The 19,862-nt window shown below is 44.6% G+C and overlaps 1 protein-coding gene across 8 annotated transcripts in view; it reads right to left on the bottom strand.

Moving 5' to 3' along the window:
* Window positions 1–1,905: 1,905 nt before the first annotated feature.
* LOC134301112 (claudin-11-like) overlaps window positions 1,906–19,862 on the bottom strand; it is a 20,719-nt gene continuing 2,762 nt past the window's right edge. The window contains exons 3-15 of one of the 8 annotated variants that reach the window (XR_010007416.1): window positions 18,573–18,647; window positions 18,201–18,353; window positions 17,701–17,802; window positions 17,008–17,269; window positions 15,060–15,874; window positions 14,026–14,137; window positions 12,775–13,007; window positions 12,504–12,627; window positions 12,005–12,119; window positions 10,026–10,137; window positions 9,670–9,943; window positions 6,342–6,579; window positions 4,044–4,113 (exon numbers count right to left, since the gene is read on the bottom strand). Coding sequence is in view for 7 of the 8 variants with exons in the window: in XM_062985669.1 (XP_062841739.1) it covers window positions 8,618–8,778; window positions 9,670–9,943; window positions 10,026–10,137; window positions 12,005–12,119; window positions 12,504–12,627; window positions 12,775–13,007; window positions 14,026–14,137; window positions 15,060–15,874; window positions 17,008–17,269; window positions 17,701–17,802; window positions 18,201–18,353; window positions 18,573–18,647 (2,538 nt within the window). In the remaining variant the exon portion in view is untranslated. Of the gene's footprint in view, window positions 2,499–3,948; window positions 4,114–6,341; window positions 6,580–7,676; window positions 8,779–9,669; window positions 9,944–10,025; window positions 10,138–12,004; window positions 12,120–12,499; window positions 12,628–12,774; window positions 13,008–14,025; window positions 14,138–15,059; window positions 15,875–17,007; window positions 17,270–17,700; window positions 17,803–18,200; window positions 18,354–18,572; window positions 18,648–19,862 lie in introns of those variants that run through there. The other 7 variants (XM_062985673.1, XM_062985669.1, XM_062985672.1 and 4 more) reach the window with 7 other exon arrangements.

The raw sequence follows: 19,862 nt of genomic DNA, 5'->3' as shown, positions 1-19,862 counted from the left end.
ATTTTAAAACATGTTTTATTAAGCGTTTGACCTTAAAAGCATGAACTGTTCCTGAACTGAAACAGAAAGTAGAACTGAACTGAAATGAACTTTATGCTTTTTAACAAGTCACAGCCAGATTAGTGATTTTAAACCACCGATAGTTTTTAATGGCCGGAGCTAAACAACATCGAAGCGGAAAGAAGTGACGACTTCTCACATGAGAGAAGGATGTAAGAATAATGGTGAAGCCGGGCCGATTAAAGATGCCCTTTTTGCGTCTGCTGGTTTCCTGAGGGATCCTCTGCAGGATGGTGTAAAGTTCTATACAGGAAAAAACATGAAAAAAACATCTGGCCTTACAGCACCTCTGGCTTCCCTCCAGTCTGCCGTCTGCATGTCAGATGGTCGCGCTAGAAAATGCCCAGGTTTTTTTTTTTTCTTTTCTTTCAAGAGCAGGTGATCGAGAGCAGACTCGGGAACTTAAGATATGTATGTGCATAATACAGCTGAACTAAATATGCAGCGGTACCTTGAAACTCAACGTCAGTTGGTTCTGGGAGTGGCATTAAGTTTAAAAACTCCCATTATTTAACACTAGCCTAAAATATATGCATTGTTTTTGACACTTACACACTGAAAATAACACAAATATAATATAAAAACACTGAAATAAAAAGCTGATTCTGATTCTCACAGTTTCTCAGCACCTCGAGCTGTAACACAAGTTTAAAAGTGAAACAGGGAGGAAAATCCAGATAAACACAGGCACAGATACATGTGGAGCTTTCAGAGTGAATCTGATGGTTATTTTACACAAATGCAGATTAGTCTCATATGCATACTTTGATGACGTATTAGCACACCGCTCAAACCGAGCGCAGAACAAAGCAGCTGTTCATTATTAATTTGAAATTATATAAATACATTTTTAAAAACAAACTGAACACGCTGAGTTAAAGGGTACAGAAGGGCGCAGAGTTTAAAAGATTTTGTGTTTAGGGGACGTTGAGTTACAAGGTACCGCTGTACATTTGTCATGGCATTGCAGAGTTAGGTAATTTAAATAGACTTTTTTGTAGTTTTTGACATTTCTATAACACAAATCGCTGAGGAAATCAGCTTCCTCAGCACATGCATGTCCAATCGTCCTATTTCTTAAAAGAAAAATAATAAACCCAAAGTCAATAAAAACGTGCACCTGATAAAACTGCCTAGCAGGTTAAAGATTATATCTAATAAAAATATTAAATCAGCCAATATGGCACTTAATGTTCTCCTTTTTGGTTTCTGGAATAATAAAAGCTACATATATAAGTGTTTTTTAAATTGTTTTGTTGTTGGATTTTGCCTGTTTGCATTTGCGAGCCCTAAAAACTAGGGCGTGGTTAAGAATCCTAGAATGCATGTATACTTTACTATATTTAATCTGCACTGATCACATTGTATTAACATTCGTGTTTCATCATGTTGTCCAGATATTTACTAATTCTGGTCTTAAGTAAGCTATTAAACATTTGCCATTTCACTTTTTTTTGTTGTTGCATTTTTCCCAATTTTCCTCCCAATTTTCCTCTCAGTTTGGTCATATCCAATTACCCAATTGCATTACTCTACCGAGAGGAAGAGAGGAAATGCTGGTCTCACCGCCGTGACTAACACACACCACCTCAGATACGTGTGCAGTAGCCGACTGCATCTTTTCACCTGCATGAGGCGAGTTCATATGCGGATCTGCTTTGTGTACGGAGAGCCACACCCTGATCGATGCATTATTCCTCGACACGTGCAGGCGCCATCAACCAGCCAACAGAGGTCGTAATTGCATCAGTTATGAGGTCCCTATCCACATAGTAAAAAAAAAAAGGGTGGGTTTCATGAAAATGGTGATTGACTGTGGACGCATTTATCCAGAGTTCCAACATGACCTGATTTTATTTGAATACATGGTTTGCACAAGGCTAAGCTGTAAGCCTCGCTTAATTGTTAGCATGTTGTTAACGTTCTATCTAGAGTTCAAAACAATTCAGGTTATATAAAAAATTGGCCAGCGTTCACTTTGAATTCCTGGCCTCATCTGCCGGGTCCGTGCCGAGTGAAAGTTTTACGTCCAGAACGAAACGCTGCTTTGAATAAAAATCACCCATAACACCACTCTCCTCATGCTCATATCTTCAAACCACGGTAGTAGAAAACACCCCCGAGACAGATAAAACGTTCCTCTGTTTGAAGTCTATCCCAGTCCACGTCTCCCCTCCCTCAGACGTGTGCGCTCTTGGCGTGACTGTTCGTGGGCTGGACCGAATCGGCAAGGCCGCTCTGTTTGGAGTAGTAGAAGCGGTTTTCGGGGCGCAGGGCCGGGGCGTCGGCTCCCGAGCAGCATGTCATAACGGAGCCCCCCAGGAGGCAGAGGACGGAGCCCACCCATCCGGCGTAGAGGGAGAACCCAAACGACAGGAGGCCGTCTTCGTGATGAGCTCCGATCGGGAACCACACCGTCGACACTATGCCACAGACCGCTGTCGAAGAAAATAAAGGACCTTAATGAAACCATAATGATGTTTTATTGGTATTTTAATGTATTTACACCCGTAAATGTCTTAAAATGTGTCTTAAAATGTTTTTAGGTCCTAAGCTGTCTTAAATATAGTAAAAAATATATTTAAAAATAATGGTATGATTTACAACCCCATTTACAGAATATTTATTATACACTGATCAGCCATAACATTAAAACCACCTCCATGTTACTACACTTACTGTCCATTTTATCAGCTCCACTTACCATATAGAAGCACTTTGTAGTTCTACAATTACTGACTGTAGTCCATCTGTTTCTCTGCACGCTTTGTTAGCCCCCTTTCATGCTGTTCTTCAATGGTCAGGACCCCCACAGGACCACTACAGAGCAAGTATTATTTGGGTGGTGGATCATTCTCAGCACTGCAGTGACACTGACATGGTGGTGGTGTGTTAGTGTGTGTTGTGCTGGTATGAGTGGATCAGACACAGCGATGCTGCTGGAGTTTTTAAACACCTCACTGTCACTGCTGGACTGAGAATAGTCCACCAACCAAAAATATCCAGGCAACAGCGCCCCGGGTGCAGCGTCCCGTACCCGCTGATGATGGTCTACAGATGACCGACTCAAACAGCAGCAATAGATGAGCGATCGTCTCTGACTTTACATCTACAAGGTGGACCAACTAGGTAGGAGTGTCTAATAGAGTGGACAGTGAGTGGACACGGTATTTAAAAACTCCACTCATACCAGCCAGAAGCCACTCCTGAACATTGAAGAACAGGGTGAAAGCAGGGTAAAAAAGCATGCAGAGAAACAGATGGACTACAGTCAGTAATTGGAGAACAACAAAGTGCTTCTATATGGTAAGTGGAGCTGATAAAACGGACAGTAAGTGTAGAAACAAGGATGGCTGATCGGTGTCCAATTAATACTTCATTTTAGCAGCTGTATTACTAAACTAGGCATGAAACCAGTAAATGTTGCATGATTTAAGCCCTTCATGACCCGAACAAGAAATCCCAGTTATAAAAAAAAAAACCTAAATTAAGGTTGTGGGTGAGTCTCCATCTGTTTCCCAGTCTCATTTCCTACTCGGTGTCTTCCATCAACGTGAAACTTAAACCAGCTGTATTAGAGCAACTGTGCCGATAGATTAGTCTTCCCTACATCACTCAGATATTTCCTCTATCCTGTAGGAAGGAACTTCGGAGTCACAGTCAAGTGCAAAAAGATGATAATAATGTAGTGACACACACTGGATATCAGACATGGGTGTAGTTCTTGAGGGTGGAGAACTGTTGTCTGTATACATTAGCTGTTGAAATTATAAACCTGGACCCTTGCCCCATCCAAAGGGTCCAGGTTTGTCCTACTAAACAATACAGCTCAGCCCCACCATGCCAGCAGCAAATCTGGCCAAAAAATAAGAAATATGAAGCACTTACACATGAGCAGACTTAAGATTCCCGCAAACAGGGCGCGTTTGCGTTTGGTCCCGTCACCCTCGTCGCCAAGTTTGAAGCACGGCGTGGCTAGCAGCGCCAGCAGGACAGAGGGGAGGCCGAGGAGTGAGGCGGACACCATGAGCGCCCGGCATGTCTGGATATACGCTACAAGCAAATCGTTAAAAATGATAAACAAGGATTAAATCTAAGCTCAATGCAAATAGAAACAAAACAATAACTTATGGTATAAATAATGGTGTAATATGATATATTTCTTTGCTTAATCTGATCAGATCTTAATACACCAAGGGGTCATTCATTTCAGTCCTGATGGGGTCGGACTCCAGTACAGTTCGGTAAATATATTAAAAGGGTGTATTCATATGTTATCAGATATGGTCAGGATCAGGAGAAAGCTGGATTAAAATACACTTAAAAGGGTCAAATCTACTTTTGTCATAGTCAATGATAGTCTGGTTATGTACTCCTGGGTTATTATACACAATGGGAAAGCATTGCAGGTAGTGGGACCAGCTTGTTTACTTTTAAATGTAGTTTTTCTGTGGTGGTTTAGTTGGTGTCTTTTAATTTGAGTAATTTTAGTTCCACACACACAGAAAAAAGTAATTATTTTAATAATTGAATACACACTCACTCACTTTCTTAACCGCTTATCCAATGAGGGTCACGAGGGGATGCTGGAGCCTATCCCAGCTTTTCAATGGGCGCAAGGCACACAGTAAAACCCTGGTCGACTAAGGTACATCGCAGGGTAGACACACATACACACACCCATTCACCTATAGGGCAATTCAGTGTCTCCAATTAACCTGACTGCATGTTTTTGGATTGTGGGAGGAAACCACTGACACGGGGAGAACATGCAAACTCCAAACAGAAAGGACCCGGACCGGACCGCCCCGCCCCGCCCGGGGATCGAACCCTGGACCTTCTTGCTGTGAGACGACAGTGCTACCCACCGAGCCAACCATGGTCCGTTTCAAAACATGTATAGTGTTGCCAAGTATTAAGAAATTAAAAATGACTCCAAATTAAAGTGTTTACTCCAAATGTTATGCTGATCATGTGACTTTATTTTAAAGCATTGCATTATAATAAATCCTAAAAAATTGAAAAGAACATTGACGTTTATTCATGTTTGATATAATGTTGATATTATATAACTATAACAGGTGAACAATGGCTGCTAATGTATTAACTTAAGTTTCTGATGAGATGGAAAAGACTCAAAAAGGAATTACCATGGTCCGTTTCAAAACGTGTATATGGTGTTGCCAAGTATTAAGAAATTAAACTTTACTCCAAATTAAAGTTTTTTTTCCCAAATGTTATGCTGAATATGTGACTCTTTACTTTAAAGCATTGCATTATAATACATCTTTTGGCTGCTGATGTATTAACTTAAATACGTTTCTGATAGGATGGAAAAGACTCAAAGACTCAAAAAAAGACTCAGAAATCTGAGCTTTTGTACGAAAAAATGGGCATGTTCCACTTAAAAATAAGTGTTGCCAAATATTAAGAAATTAAACATTCACTCCAAAATAAAGTTTTTACTCCAAATGTTATGAACGCTGACGTTCATTCATGTTTGATATAATGTTGATATGACATTTCAAAACGTGTATATAGTGTTGCCAAGTATTAAGAAATTAAACTTTACTCCAAATTAAAGTTTTTACTCCAAATGTTATGAACGCTGACGTTCATTCATGTTTGATATAATGTTGATATGACATTTCAAAACGTGTATATAGTGTTGCCAAGTATTAAGAAATTAAACTTTACTCCAAATTAAAGTTTTTACTCCAAATGTTATGAACGCTGACGTTCATTCATGTTTGATATAATGTTGATATGACATTTCAAAACGTGTATATAGTGTTGCCAAGTATTAAGAAATTAAACTTTACTCCAAATTAAAGTTTTTACTCCAAATGTTATGCTGATCATGTGACTTTAGTTTAAAGAATTGCATTATAATAAATCTTTTACCAATTGAAAAGAACATTGACGTCTATTCATGTTTGATATAATGTTCATACTGTTAATCTATAACAGGTGAACAATAGCTGAAAATTTATTAACTTAAATACGTTTCTGATAGTAAGATCAAATTCACCTTCCTCCATTAAAAAGATTTAAAGACTCAAAAAGACTCAGAAATCTGAACTTTTGTACGAAGAAATGACCATGGTCCGTTTCAAAACGTGTATATGGTGTTGCCAAGTATTAAGAAATTAAACTTTACTCCAAATGTTATAATGAAGTGTTTTATTGTATTAAATTAAACTTTTGGCTCACATTCACTAGCCTTTCATTATATTTAAACATGTATACATTTGTACACTGTAGGACTTGCAGGTTCTTACCAGGCAGTGTGAGGATCTGATTAAGGGTGCTGCAGTGGTACAAAGATGTAGAAATCACACAATCCACCCACAATCCTTTAGACTCCAGCTCGTCCATCTTGATGCAGGTATGCATGCCGAAGCTGCAGGTTATCACCCAGTCGTTGGTGGAGGTGGCGATGATCAGTCCGATCCAGCCCAGACAGCTCAGGAAGAAGCCGCACAGCAGCCGACAGCTCTGAGACATAATCCCCCAGATCTGGTCCAGTCAGGAGAAAAACTGCAGAAGTAACTTTGCTTTTCTGGAACTGCTGAAAAATCACTTTTGTTGTGGTTTGTTATTAAGGTTTCATGATTCTCTGGTCAGCTGGGGGATGAAACACAGGCTGTGGAGGAACTGGTCATAAAAAACATCATATTCAGGGGGATTTGGCTTTTATAGGGAAGCTTTTCTGTTCCCACCCCTTCTTTCCTTCAAACAAAAGGAAGCTCATGATGCTGAAACCACATGTACATCATCACCTCTGGTATAACTTACTGTCAATATATCCAATATCCAATTTAAACCCCAACACAGACAAGGGGAGAACATGCAAACTCCACACAAAAAGTACCCAGACAGCATCACCTGGGAATCCATTTTATCAGCTCCACTTACCAAATAGAAGCACTTTGTAGTTCTACAATTACTGACTGTAGTCCATCGGTTTCTCAGCATGCTTTGTTACCCCTTTTCATGCTGTTCTTCAATGGTCAGGACCCCCACAGAGCAGGTATTATTTAGGTGGTGGATCATTCTCAGCACTGCAGTGACACTGACATGGTGCTGGTATGAGTGGATCAGACACAGCAGCACTGATGGAGTTTTTAAACACCTCACTGTCCCTGCTGGACTGAGAATAGTCCACCAACCAAAAATATCCAGCCAACAGCGCCCCATGGGAAGCGTCCTGTGACGACTGATGAAGGTCTAGAAGATGAACAAGTCAAACAGCAGCAATAGATGAGCGATCGTCTCTTACTTTACATCTACAAGGTGGACCGACTAGGTAGGAGTGGACAGTGAGTGTCCACTCATACCAGCATAACACACCACCACCATGTCAGAGAATGATCCACTACCTAAATGATACCTGCTCTGTAGTGGCCCTGTGGGGGTCCTGACCATTGAAGAACAGGGTGAAAGCAGGTAAAAAGTACGCAGAGAAACAGAAGGAGTACAGTCAGTAATTGTAGAACTACAAAGTGCTTCTATATGGTGAAATAGACAGTGAGTGTAGAAACAAAGTAGGTGGTTTCAATGTTATGGCTGATCGGTGTAAATCCAAGCTAATTTATGCAAAAAATCATTCCGCATTCAGTAACAAAATGTAGTTTGTTTAATTAAATAGTTAAAAATGGCACAAGAAAGGTAATGTAATCGTGACAAACACTTGAATGACACTCTAATAAAGTACAATGTCTACAGCAGTTTCCTAAGGTCTCCACGTCAGAAAAAGGCACCACCCTGCTGTACCTCGATTAGGCGAAACTGCCGTGTCCTGCCGCGTACCTCCAACGTTTTGCCGTGTTCCGTTCCGACTCCGGGACATGAATCCTGTTTATTTTCTTTTTCTTCTTTTTTTTTTTAAAGCCTACATAATCTTTTCAGCAAGTCGGACGTCATTTAAAAACGCTTAAAAACTGTTCGCATTTGCATTTCATCAAGCCTTAGAAGACAAATATATTAAATATTACAAATCCTTCACAAAACATTTGTATAGATTTATACACACGAAGCACTGCATTCTTATACATGTACACATATACAGTACGATAGGAAAATATCTACAGCGGGACATGCGCACGATAGTAGCACTTCCGATCTTTCTCCGGCTTCGCCGCAACACACGCAGGAAGCCATTCTTTCCTTTCTGTGAAAAATAGAAACTCGACGACCCTGATTATGATTATTCCGTACAAAAAAAAACTAAACGAAACAAAGCAGACACGAACATTTCCCTCCTAGGACTGGATATAGATCTGGTATTTACGCAGACAGGAAAAGGGAGCATTATATTGCTATCATGCTTTCGGACAGACGCTAAGGGTACTTGTAGGCTACTGTTATGTTAGGCTAGCTCAGTTCAAGCAAATACAAACACGTTATCTCAACACGTCTCTTAAAGTGCACATAATGGCTCTAATCTATTGGCAAGTGCTCTGATCGGCTGCAAGGGCAAACGAAGTCCACACTATCCTTCAGGGTTTTTTTTCCTTCCTCGTCTTGTCGGGGTTCTGTCTCGTTTTGTCTCGCTTTATCTCCCTCCTTCCTTCAGGGAGTTTATCCGGGCACAGATTTTGAGAGCCGGTCCCAGTTTGACATTCATAGCACTCATTAAGTGGTCTTCGGTGAGCAGCAGCAAGGCCTGTCCGTCAATCTCCTGCACCCGGAACGATTCGGCAATGTCTTGACACCCTGAGAAGATCACAAGGTTTTGCTTAACATCAGACATACGACTGACTACATAAATATATACACCAGTCAACCAAAACATTAAAACCACCACCTTGTTTCTACACTCATTGTCCATGTGATCAGCTCCACTTACCATATAGAAGCACTTTGTAGTTCTACAATTACTGACTGTAGTCCATCTGTTTCTCTGCATACTGATTTAGCCTGCTTTCACCCTGTTCTTCAATGGTCAGGACCCCCACAGGACCACTACAGAGTTGGTATTATTTGGTGTTGTGGTGTGTTAGTATGTGTTGTGCTGGTATGAGTGGATCAGACACAGCAATGCTGCTGGAGTTTTTAAACACCTCAATGTCACTGCTGGACTGAGAATAGTCCACCAACCAAAAACACCAAAAAATATCCAGCCAACAGCGCCATGTGGGCAGCGTCCTGTACACACTGATGAAGGTCTAGAAGATGACCGACTCAAACAGCAGCAATAGATGAGCGATCGTCTCTGACTTTACATCTACAAGGTGGACCAACTAGGTAGGAGTGTCTCATAGAGTGGACAGTGAGTGGACACGGTATTTAAAAACTCCAGCAGCGCTGCTGTGTCTGATCCACTCATACCAGCACAACACACACTAACACACCACCACCATGTCAGTGTCACTGCAGGGCTGAGAATGATCCACTACCTAAATAATACCTGCTCTGTGGTGGTCCTGTGGGGGTCCTGACCATTACTATGGGGGCAGCACTAATGCTCAGTGGGTAGCACTGTCGCCTCACAGCATCCTGTCTGTATGGACTTTGCATGTTCTCCTAATGTCTGTATGGGTTTCCTCCAGGAGTTCCGGTTTCCTCCCACAGTCCAAAGAGACACAACTGAGGCGATGAACGTACCTGGTAGGTTAGATATAAAGCTCCACACTTGGTCCACAGTCCACTGAGCAGGTCTGGAGTGTGACGACAGATCCGTGGGCGCCGCCACATCCAGCGGCGAAGTCGGAGCACTCTTGGTCTCGCTCGCGGCTTCCCTGGTCCCGGCTTCTCGCTCGCCAACACCCTGCTCGGTGTGCCTGCGCAACCGGGTCTTCATGGGCACGGCCGCCTCGCTCTCGCCTTCCTGCGGAGGGCGCTGAAGGATCCTCCACTGCTGTGTGGTGCTGTGCTTTACCTGAAACGCGTGACAAGAGTGAGGGAAGATGATGAAGCAGCGGTGCAGTCAAGGGCAAGCGTGAAAAGTATCGGGAGCAGACCTGTTGAAAGGCGTCTTCGTCTATCCCATCCTTCGCGCCGTTGAATTCTGATCGGTGCCCACCTTCGCTCACGCAGCGCCTCATGGCCCGGAAACGCTTGGTGTAACTGAACCTGGAGGGAGGATAAAAGGCAGAGTGAATACGTAGGTGTGTCTTTTTAGTCTAGTGGTTAAGGTACTGGACTAGTAATACTAGTAGGGAGTTTTTCCTTGCCACAGTCGCCCTCGGCTTGCTCAACAGGGGTTTTTGTATCTGTTGGTCCTGGATTTTGTACAGTTGCTTTGAGACAATGTCTATTGTAAAAAGAGCTATATAAATAAAGTTGACTTGACTAGTAACTGTCAGGTTGCCCTGGTGGGCCCGTCACCAAGGCCCTTAACCCTCAATTGCTTAGACTGTACACTGTCACAGTACTAAGTGGCTTTGGATCAAAAAGCCAAAAATGCAAATGTAAAAGTAAACGCTGATCCTGTGATATGTGGATTAACGTGTGCAGCACTGTCGCCCCCTGTTGGCATCCTGTACAATAGCAACAGATTAATAATCGGTTGGTGCAGAAAGCAATCATGAAAGCAGCGTGGCCTCCTAATTCCATGTCAGTGCCCATATAAATAGGGCTAGTTTGCCTATGTATTAAAAACTTATTAAAACAGTGCTCCCTTGTTAACCCTTTAATGGTCTTACTTTGCATCTAAATACTTAAATAATCTTGTTTGGGTCGTATCTACTGCTTGGTTGACGTGTCAAACTAAAAAATATAGGTATATAACACCGCGGTTCTAAGAAAACCCGCTCTAACCTATATGTCAACTTGTTTGTTGTTGCTTTAGTCCCAAGAAACTAACAGAAAACCAAAATGCTGACAGGTAACTTGTCTGGATGGTCAGTTGTAATTGCAAGCTGGTGGAACATGGATGTCATGGAGCACAGTCCAAAAAAAACCCAAAACCATGTAGTCCATGTGACTTTGTCCATCAGCAACAGATTTTAGCTGAGGTTTAGGGTACATGACCGGGAGCTGTTGTAAAGCCAACGATAACGTGAAGCTTGCTTGGCGTTAAACAGCATCACCCAGCTGTTTAACCATCAGGTTCCAGCAGCTTTTATCATCTTATGATAATTCAGCCATCACAGAAGTTATTTAAACCCCAAGACCATGCCATTTATGTCTCTATATGTAAATGGTTGACTGAGCTCTATAAAAGCTGCTTTTGATGAGAGGTGTATTTGTAAGTACGTACAGGAAACCACCAATACCTTTCCTCACTGTGGTTAGTCAACCTTACACTGTGTACAATGTGTGTCTTAAATTATATCAACAGCAAAACATTTACTGTTTACAAAAGAACAAGGTCTATCCAGTCCGGACAGCAGATAGGAACATTAAAAATATGTGTAAGTTTAAAAGCATCATTAACAAATGGTTAAGCATCGTTGATGGCTGATTCATGAACGCAGATGTTTATATTTCTCTATTTATTTCTCTTACAGTCAGACAGTTAATTTTGAATTCAAGCTGTAAGATAGAAATACGTAGTGGGGGCTCTTGGGGACCACAGCAGTCTAACGCGCCGGTCCACCACTCTAGTTTGAGTCTCGATGACTTGACCGGGCGCGTAACAGACACGTGGCTGTGTCTGAGGGAGTGGGGTCGGAGTAGGAGAATCACAATCACTTGTCCATCGCTGCTGAGAGATACCCGATCGCATCCAAGGAGAGCACGTGTACACACCTTCTCTTCTCGCCCCTGCATTCTGCACAGGCGTCTCTTCCACCAATCAGGGTCCTTACACAGCGTACGAAGACCCACCCATTCAAACATAGTCCGGCCCCCACCCTGCAGATACGGTGGCCAGATTATGCCCGTCAGAACCGAGGAGTTCAGAATCTCGGTGCTGGTGTGCTAGCAGAATATTCCGGAATATCACAATCACTCTTAGCTGTGTTCTTAAGGTACTCCGGAACCTTACGGGTCCTACCTCTTGGCGCACGACTTGGAGCAGAAGCGTTTGGAGCGGGCGAACGTCTGAGCCGTCCCTTTCCTCTTGCAGAAATGACACTGCAGCACGAGTCTGGGTTCGCCTCCGACATGACCTGCACACCCAAGAGACACCCAATGTGAGCGCCCAGTCAATCCCGAAACTGTACAGTTTACACCCTTATATCCACACAGGCCTGATAAAATCTCATTTATCGAGTCAATGACTTAGAATTCAGAGTTTAGTACAGATAGGTTAGAACAGGGGTCACCAACACGGTGCCCGTGGACACCTGGCTGCCCGCAGGGACCACGTGAGTCGTCCACAGGGTATGTTCTTAAAATAGTCTATTCACATATATGAATATTCATTATTATTATTATCAATAAAGGTGAACCAAGTTTGTATCAGACAAGCAGCCCTTCGTATTACTCTGTTTCAAAAAGGTAGGTGACCCCTGGGTTAGAATATTGACTGAAACAATAGGAACGGTACCCACTGTTTGTAACGGTGGCGTCTGAGTCAGTCGAGTCATCCGAAGTGGCGTTATACAAATCCGACCCACTTGTCCCATTCAGCCCCGAACCACAGTTTTGACCCACCATAAGCGACGACTTGTTCACCTAGAAAACGTACCAAAAACAAGCAGTTTAACCTAGTACTTCAGAATACTGTAGTCAAATAACATCATTACGAAACACAGACTGACATTTCTAAACCTGACTGTAATACATGAAGTATAATTGCTGTATATATACTGTAGAACGTACCGGAAACGGTTCCAGCCCTTCCTGAATGATAAATCCATCCACCAGGTGAGTGAGGATGACCGGTTTGGCCGTTTCCGCCGTGCCCGTGTCGCTGAAAGAAGACTGCTGAGAAGGCTGTCTGTCTGATACGGCTGGGCATTTGGTGGGGGAGCTGCAGCTGGCGGGGGACGCGTCCAGGGGTCGTACGGTAGAGGACTGGACTGGCGACAGGTCAGAGGAAAGACTGGAAATGGCTAAAAAGAGAGGACACAAACAAGAAATCTAAAACCACATCCTTGTTTCTACATTCACTGTCCATTATATCAGCTCCACTGACCATATAGAAGCACTTTGTAGTTCTACAATTACTGACTGTAGTCCATATGTTTCTCTACATACTTTTTTAACCTGCTTTCATGCTGTTCTTCAATGGTCAGGACCCCCACAGGACCACCACAGAGCAGGTATTATTTAGGTGGTGGATCATTCTCAGCACTGCAGTGACACTGACATGGTGGTGGTGTGTTAGTGTGTGTTGTGCTGGTATGAGTGGAGTTTTTAAATACCGTGTCCACTCACTGTCCACTCTATTAGACACTCCTACCTAGTCGGTCCACCTTGTAGATGTAACGTCAGAGACGATCGCTCATCTATTGCTGCTGTTTGAGTCGGTCACCTTCTAGACCTTCATCAGTGGTCACAGGACGCTGCCCACGGGGCGCTGTTGGCTGCACATATTTTTGGTTGGTGGACTATTCTCAGTCCAGCAGTGACAGTGAGGTGTTTCAAAACTCCAGCAGCATTGCTGTGTCTGATCCACTCATACCAGCATAACACACACTAACACACCACCACCATGTCAGCGTCACTGCAGTGCCGGGAATGATCCACCACCTAAATAATACCTGCTCTGTGGTGGTCCTGTGGGGGTCCTGACCATTGAAGAACAGCATGAAAGGGGGCTAACAAAGCATGCAGAGAAACAGATGGACTACAGTCAGTAATTGTAGAACTACAAAGTGCTTCTATATGCTAAGTGGAGCTGATAAAATGGACAGTGAGTGTAGAAACAAGGAGGTGTATAAAGGATCAGATTTCTAGTAATTACACAATGAAAGGGTTCACAAACTTTCATGCGTTTCATTTTCATGCAACTGTGCTGTGCTGGAAAATGCTGCACGGTTTCCGCATCAAAAATTAAACCTCGGCTTCATTTTGAAAGTACTGAGTCAATTCTAAAAGAGCATGAAAGTCACGTGTCATTCTGAATACCTGAATGATTGTCTGAGAGAGCAGACGTGTCCTCGCAGAGGTCCTCTCGCTCAGCGGGGTGGGTCTTCTCAGACAGTTTTTCCTCTGTAACAGTGACCGTTCTCTTACAGACCTGGAGGATGATGGAAGACTTTTACTTACAGTGCCGGACACATTCCACATTTGACCACCGGTTCATCCCGGTAGGTCCGGCTTCCCTAGAATAGAATCACTGGGAGCGATGCTGTAACAGACCCCACACTGGACGCCAATTTATCGTGGAGCCTCAGGCACCCACCCCTCCCTTAGACACAGCAAATCGTGTCTGTATGTAGACGACCAACCGGTATGTAGACGATAGCACCACTGGGGATTCAAACCCTGGATTCCTGTGGTGCTGGGCTTGCTTAATGTAGTCAAGTCAGGTCAAATGGACATTGTCTCAATTGTCTTTATAGACTCCAGGACCGACAGACCAAAAACTCCCTGTTGAGCAAGCCGAGGGCGACAGTGGCCTTAAAATTACAGGAAGAAACCTTGAGAGGAACCAGACACCGCTATGCCACCCAAGTGCCTGGGAGACCAAAATAATAAGACTTTGAACTTGCCAGTAGTGGTTATGGATTGGCGTCAATTAACTCTGCAGACATCAAGAATTTGTCCTGCTAGGTTATTTGAGGAGTGGTTGTATACCACCATGAAGTCCTGCCACAGATCAGATCTTCCATTAGATTAAAATCAAGACTTTCAAAGCCAATTAAAGATTGACCAGTGTTGGCTTGGGTTTGTGTGCCTACACATCCTTCCTAGTGCCAGGCTTTTCATTCTGGACACGTATTTCCATAAAATGATGCTACCACTACCATATTTTACAGCTGTGTGCTGTTTAGTTGAAGCCAGGGCTCTGAGAAGGCCACTAGAGTTCCTCCAGAGTCAACTGGTCACACCATGACTTTACTGACCTTGTACAGTACAGTAACTACTGTATATATACAGCAAACAACTTGCAATCACATGACACGTGACATCATATAACCCAACAAATGAAGACTCACTGCGGACTTGTTCGCAGCTTCCGACAGCTGGGCATCGGTTCCGGCACCCTGTGACGTCCGGTTCGGTTCCGGTTCCACATTTTGCGTCTGTGATACTGAGATTTTGAGATCCTGTGCCACTTCCTCAGCGTCGTCTCCCGGTTTTGTCTTCTGCTTGGAAACGTTGGTGTCCTTGGACGCGTCGCTCGTGTGAGTAAAGGAAGCGAGGGGTGATTGCGGAGGCGCAGAGGAGGAGGTGCTGCTGGTGGAGACGAGTGGGAGAACCGGAGAGGGAGGGGACGCTCTTTGAGGGGAGGTCCAGGTCTGTCTGGAGGGCGAGAGCTGCACCAGCTGCGGGCACACGTTGGAAGCCTGTGGCGACTGGGCAGGTGCGGGAGACACTTGAGGCCTCGACTGGATGAGATCGTGAGACGGGGACATTTTTGATACTTTCGACTGGCCGTTGGCGCACTGGGCGGAGGCGGAGGACAGCGCGATCCTTAACAGCTGCTTGGTGGCCAGTAAGGAACCGGCAGGGGCGGAGGAGGTCAAGGGTAGGGACAGCGTAGGTGGGGTAAGGTGGGTTCGGCTAAGAGTGGGCACAGTGATGGGCACAGCGGAGACGTGCGTCGAGCCGCTCTGCGAGGGCTGGTTGGGCAGGCAGCGCTTCAGCTCTGGAAAGGCTTTCTTTGGTACGACTGAAGGAGAATTTGGATGGTGCTGCCTTGAGGGGAACGGGTGCTGGGGGATGCTGATCTGACTGTGGGGTCTTTTTAAACTGCTGCTGGTTAGCTTTTGCTTGGCAAGGGCATGAGAGTGGGCTGGGGCGTACATCGCTGCAAACACAGAGAACCGAATCAGAATAATAAAAAAATCCAGCCAGCCATCCTCCCAACCACCCATCTATTCATCCATCCAGCCACCCATTAATCCACCCAGCCATCCATTCATCCATCCACTGAGCCAACCATTCATCAATCCAGCCATTCATCCAACCAGCAACCCAGTAACCCATTCATCCATCCATCCATCCACCCATTTCTTCATCCGGACATCCATCAATCCATCCACCCAGCCATTCATCCATCCAACCATTTATCCACCTAGTCATCCACCCAGGAACCCATTCATCCATACATTCAGCCATCCATTCATCCAGCCATTCATCTAACCATGCATTCACTCAGCCATCCATCCATCCATCTGTTCATCCAGCCAGCCACCCATTTATAAATTCATCCATCTACTCATCCATCCATCCACCCAGTAACCCATTTATCCAACCATCCATCCACCCAGTATCCCATTCATCCATCCATCCACCCAGCAACCCATTCATTCATCCATCCATCCAGCCAGCCATCCATCCATCCATCCACCCAGTAACCCATTCATCCATCCAGCAACCCATTCATTCATTCATCCATCCATCCATTCAGCCAGTCAGCCATCCACCCAGTCATGCATCCAGCAACCCATTTATCCATCTATCCATCCACCCAACAACCCATTCATTCATTCATCCATCCATCCACTCAGGAACCCATTCATCCACTTAACAACACATTCATCCATCCATACATCCATCCAGCCATCCATCCATCCATTCATCTAACCATGCATCCACTCAGCCATCCATCCATCCATCCATCCGTTCATCCAGCCAGCCACCCATTTACACATTCATCCATACACCCATTCATCCATCCGTCCATCCACCCAGCAACTCTTCCATCCATCCATCTACTCCTCCATCCAGCAACCCAGCAACCCAGCAACTCTTCCATCCATCCATCCATCCAGCAACCCATTCATCCATACATCTACTCATCCATCCAGCAACCCATCCATCCATCAATTTACCAAACCATTCATCTAACTATAGTTTAACTAAACAGAATAAAAATATACAAACAGAAATTTTGGAAAGAAAAACAGACATTCAAACTAAATCAGTAAAGTGTCTTACACGGAGCCGGCACTGTAAGATGGCGTACAGGCAGAGCTTTGTGTGGCGCCGGCGGTGGCTGCGAGGGGACCGACGTGCCCTCCGTCTTCGCTGCTGCTTCCGTTCCAGGGGAGCTGACTGGCGGACCGGGTCTCGGAGTTAAGGTGGGCACTCTGGAGCGGGTCAGGGCCGGGGGGTGGCACTGAGACGCAGATTTGAGGGGCAGATTCGGTGGGATGGTCAGAGTGCCAGGGGGTGGCGGGCGGAGTGTCAGGTTCTGGAGCTGAAGTCGGAGGAAAGAGAGCAAAAGACACGATGAACCATAATTACTTTGGATGATTTACTGAGGCTCGGCCACATTATCGGCTCTTTATTGCTAAGTGGGCGTGGCCAGGCTTAGACTAATACTTTAAGCTACAGCAATACAGTTCTAATAGTTTAATGATTTCTGCTGCTGCACTTTTACTGTGACTGAATGATTGAAAAACATACAGCAAGTTGTGTATACAGTATAAGTAACACTGTCCACAGTCAAGTAAGCTTTACATTTCTATGAAAATAGGAACCCCAGTTTATTCCTATTAAACTGAATGACATTTTGCACCTGAGATTAACTAAAAATCTGGTTCCACTGAGCCTCTACAATCAGAGCTGACTGTGGGGTGATTGGTACAGTTCGAGACACAACAAGGAAAGAAGAAAGGAGAAGCTCACCTGGGAGGAAGGGAATCGAGGTGAAGAAGAGGAGGGGGAAGAGGAGGAAGAAGAAGAGGACAGGACAGGCGCATCAGGTCGCACTGTGGACGTTAGAATCAACTGCCAGATTGGACACACAAGAGAAGAAACGGAGGTAACTAGGACCAGAAAGGACTAGTGCAGGTACAGGTCTCTCGTTGCCCACAGGTTTAGAAGTGTTAGTGTGGGCGTTAGGGTGAGGGTGAGTTTCACAGTAAACTAGATGGCTTTTGAAGTGGTTAAAAACATACAAGCATCTGCAAGCATGTGCAGAGAGATGGCCTTCACGGAAATGCGTTTCTATCTATAGCATGAATGCATGCGTGTACCCGGTACCTGCCGTTTTGCATCTGATTCTAAATTAGAACCAGTTTCAGTTCCCAACCCTAAAAAACTACATTTCCCTGCCCTTATATTTTTCTAGAGAGATGAAATCTGCACAAGCAAATTATATTCAGTAAAGAAACATGCTCTCCTACCATCTGAGCCCTCAGGAGCATCTGGGTCTGGCTGGTGGGACTCTTCCCCACAAGCAGCGCCTGGGGAGAGATCTTGCGATTGACACTGGTAGGGCTCGAGCTCGGGCTGGCTCGGACAAGCGCCGGTGACCCCGGCACGCTGGGTACCGAAACCTGAAGGACAGTCAGGAAAAAGGTCAATCAGATCAATACAATCAAGAAGGGCGGCGCAGGTTGCCTAAGGAAGGAGCAGCACCGTGCAGGAAGAAGAACGAGACCCTGGGTGCGACGTAATCATTCATGCAAACTGAACAGTCTGATTCTGGCGTCTTTATAAGAGAGATAAGGACAAGAAGGGAAGGGGAACCGTTGAACTCCTGGGTTGCCACATACCGTTTTTTGAGTGTGCTGAGACGACAAAATGGCAGTTGAGAAGGCGGGAGCCAGCCTGTCGCCAAACAGATTGACCTGACAAGAAGAGACTGAGAATCACAATTCACAAAAGCAAACACGCCCCATCGAGCCCGGCAGATTTGTTGGAGGGGTGGAACGTGGACAGAACGACAGTCCGTTCGAGGCATGCACTTAAATTCATGCGAATGCATCCAATACCAGGCTGGCAGTATGACCCCAGTGGCGTCCCAAAGGAAAGCGTGCTTAGTAATGATGAAGGTTTTGAGATCCAGCCACATATCTGGGTTGGATGAATGTCCAGATCAGCTGGAGAGCAAAGGTTGAGTGGCTAACGTGCCTCGTACAGCCTCAATCCACACAAAGCTAAACGTAAACGTCAAACTCGAATGGACTTCATGCACAACCAGAAGACAGAAAGTTCAAAGCAGAAAGGAACCATGGCAAGCTAGCAAGTTAAATCAAGGTAACTTTGTTACGCTTTACATTTATTAATACATTCTTTTTAAAGTGCAAATATTAGAGAGGTCGTGTCTAAACCACAAAACCAATCAGCCATAACATTAAAACCACCTCCTTGTTTCTACACTCACTGTCCATGTTATCAGCTCCACTTACCATATAGAAGCACTTTGTAGTTCTACAATTACTGACTGTAGTCCATCTGTTTCTCGACATACTCTTTTAACCTGCTTTCACCCTGTTCTTCAAGGGTCAGGACTCTCACAGGACCACCACAGAGCAGGTATTATTTAGGAGGTGGATCATTCTCAGCACTGCAGTAATACTGACATGGTGGTGGTGTGTTAGTGTGTGTTGTGCTGGTATGAGTTGATCAGACACAGCAGCGCTGCTGGAGTTTTTAAACACCTCACTGTCACTGCAGGACTGAGAATAGTCCACCAACCAAAAATATCCAGCCAACAGCGCCCCGTGGGCAGCGTCCTGTGACCACTGATGAAGGTCTAGCAGACGACCAACTCAAACAGCAGCAATAGATGAGCGATCGTCTCTGACAAGATGGACCAACTAGGTAGGAGTGTCGAATAGAGTGGACACTGTATTTAAAAACTCCAGCAGCATTGCTGTGTCTGATCCACTCACACCAGCACAACACACACTAACACACCACCACCATGTCATTGTCACTGCAGTGCTGAGAATGATCCACCACCTAAATAATACCTGGTCCTGTGGCGGTCCTGACCATTGATGAACAGCATGAAAGGGGGCTAACAAAGCAAGGCCCTTAACCTTTAATTGGTTGGACAA

This window comes from Trichomycterus rosablanca, chromosome 23 (assembly GCF_030014385.1).
Source record: "Trichomycterus rosablanca isolate fTriRos1 chromosome 23, fTriRos1.hap1, whole genome shotgun sequence".
Classification (NCBI taxonomy): domain Eukaryota; kingdom Metazoa; phylum Chordata; class Actinopteri; order Siluriformes; family Trichomycteridae; genus Trichomycterus; species Trichomycterus rosablanca.
This window is presented reverse-complemented; position numbering and strand designations above follow the sequence as displayed.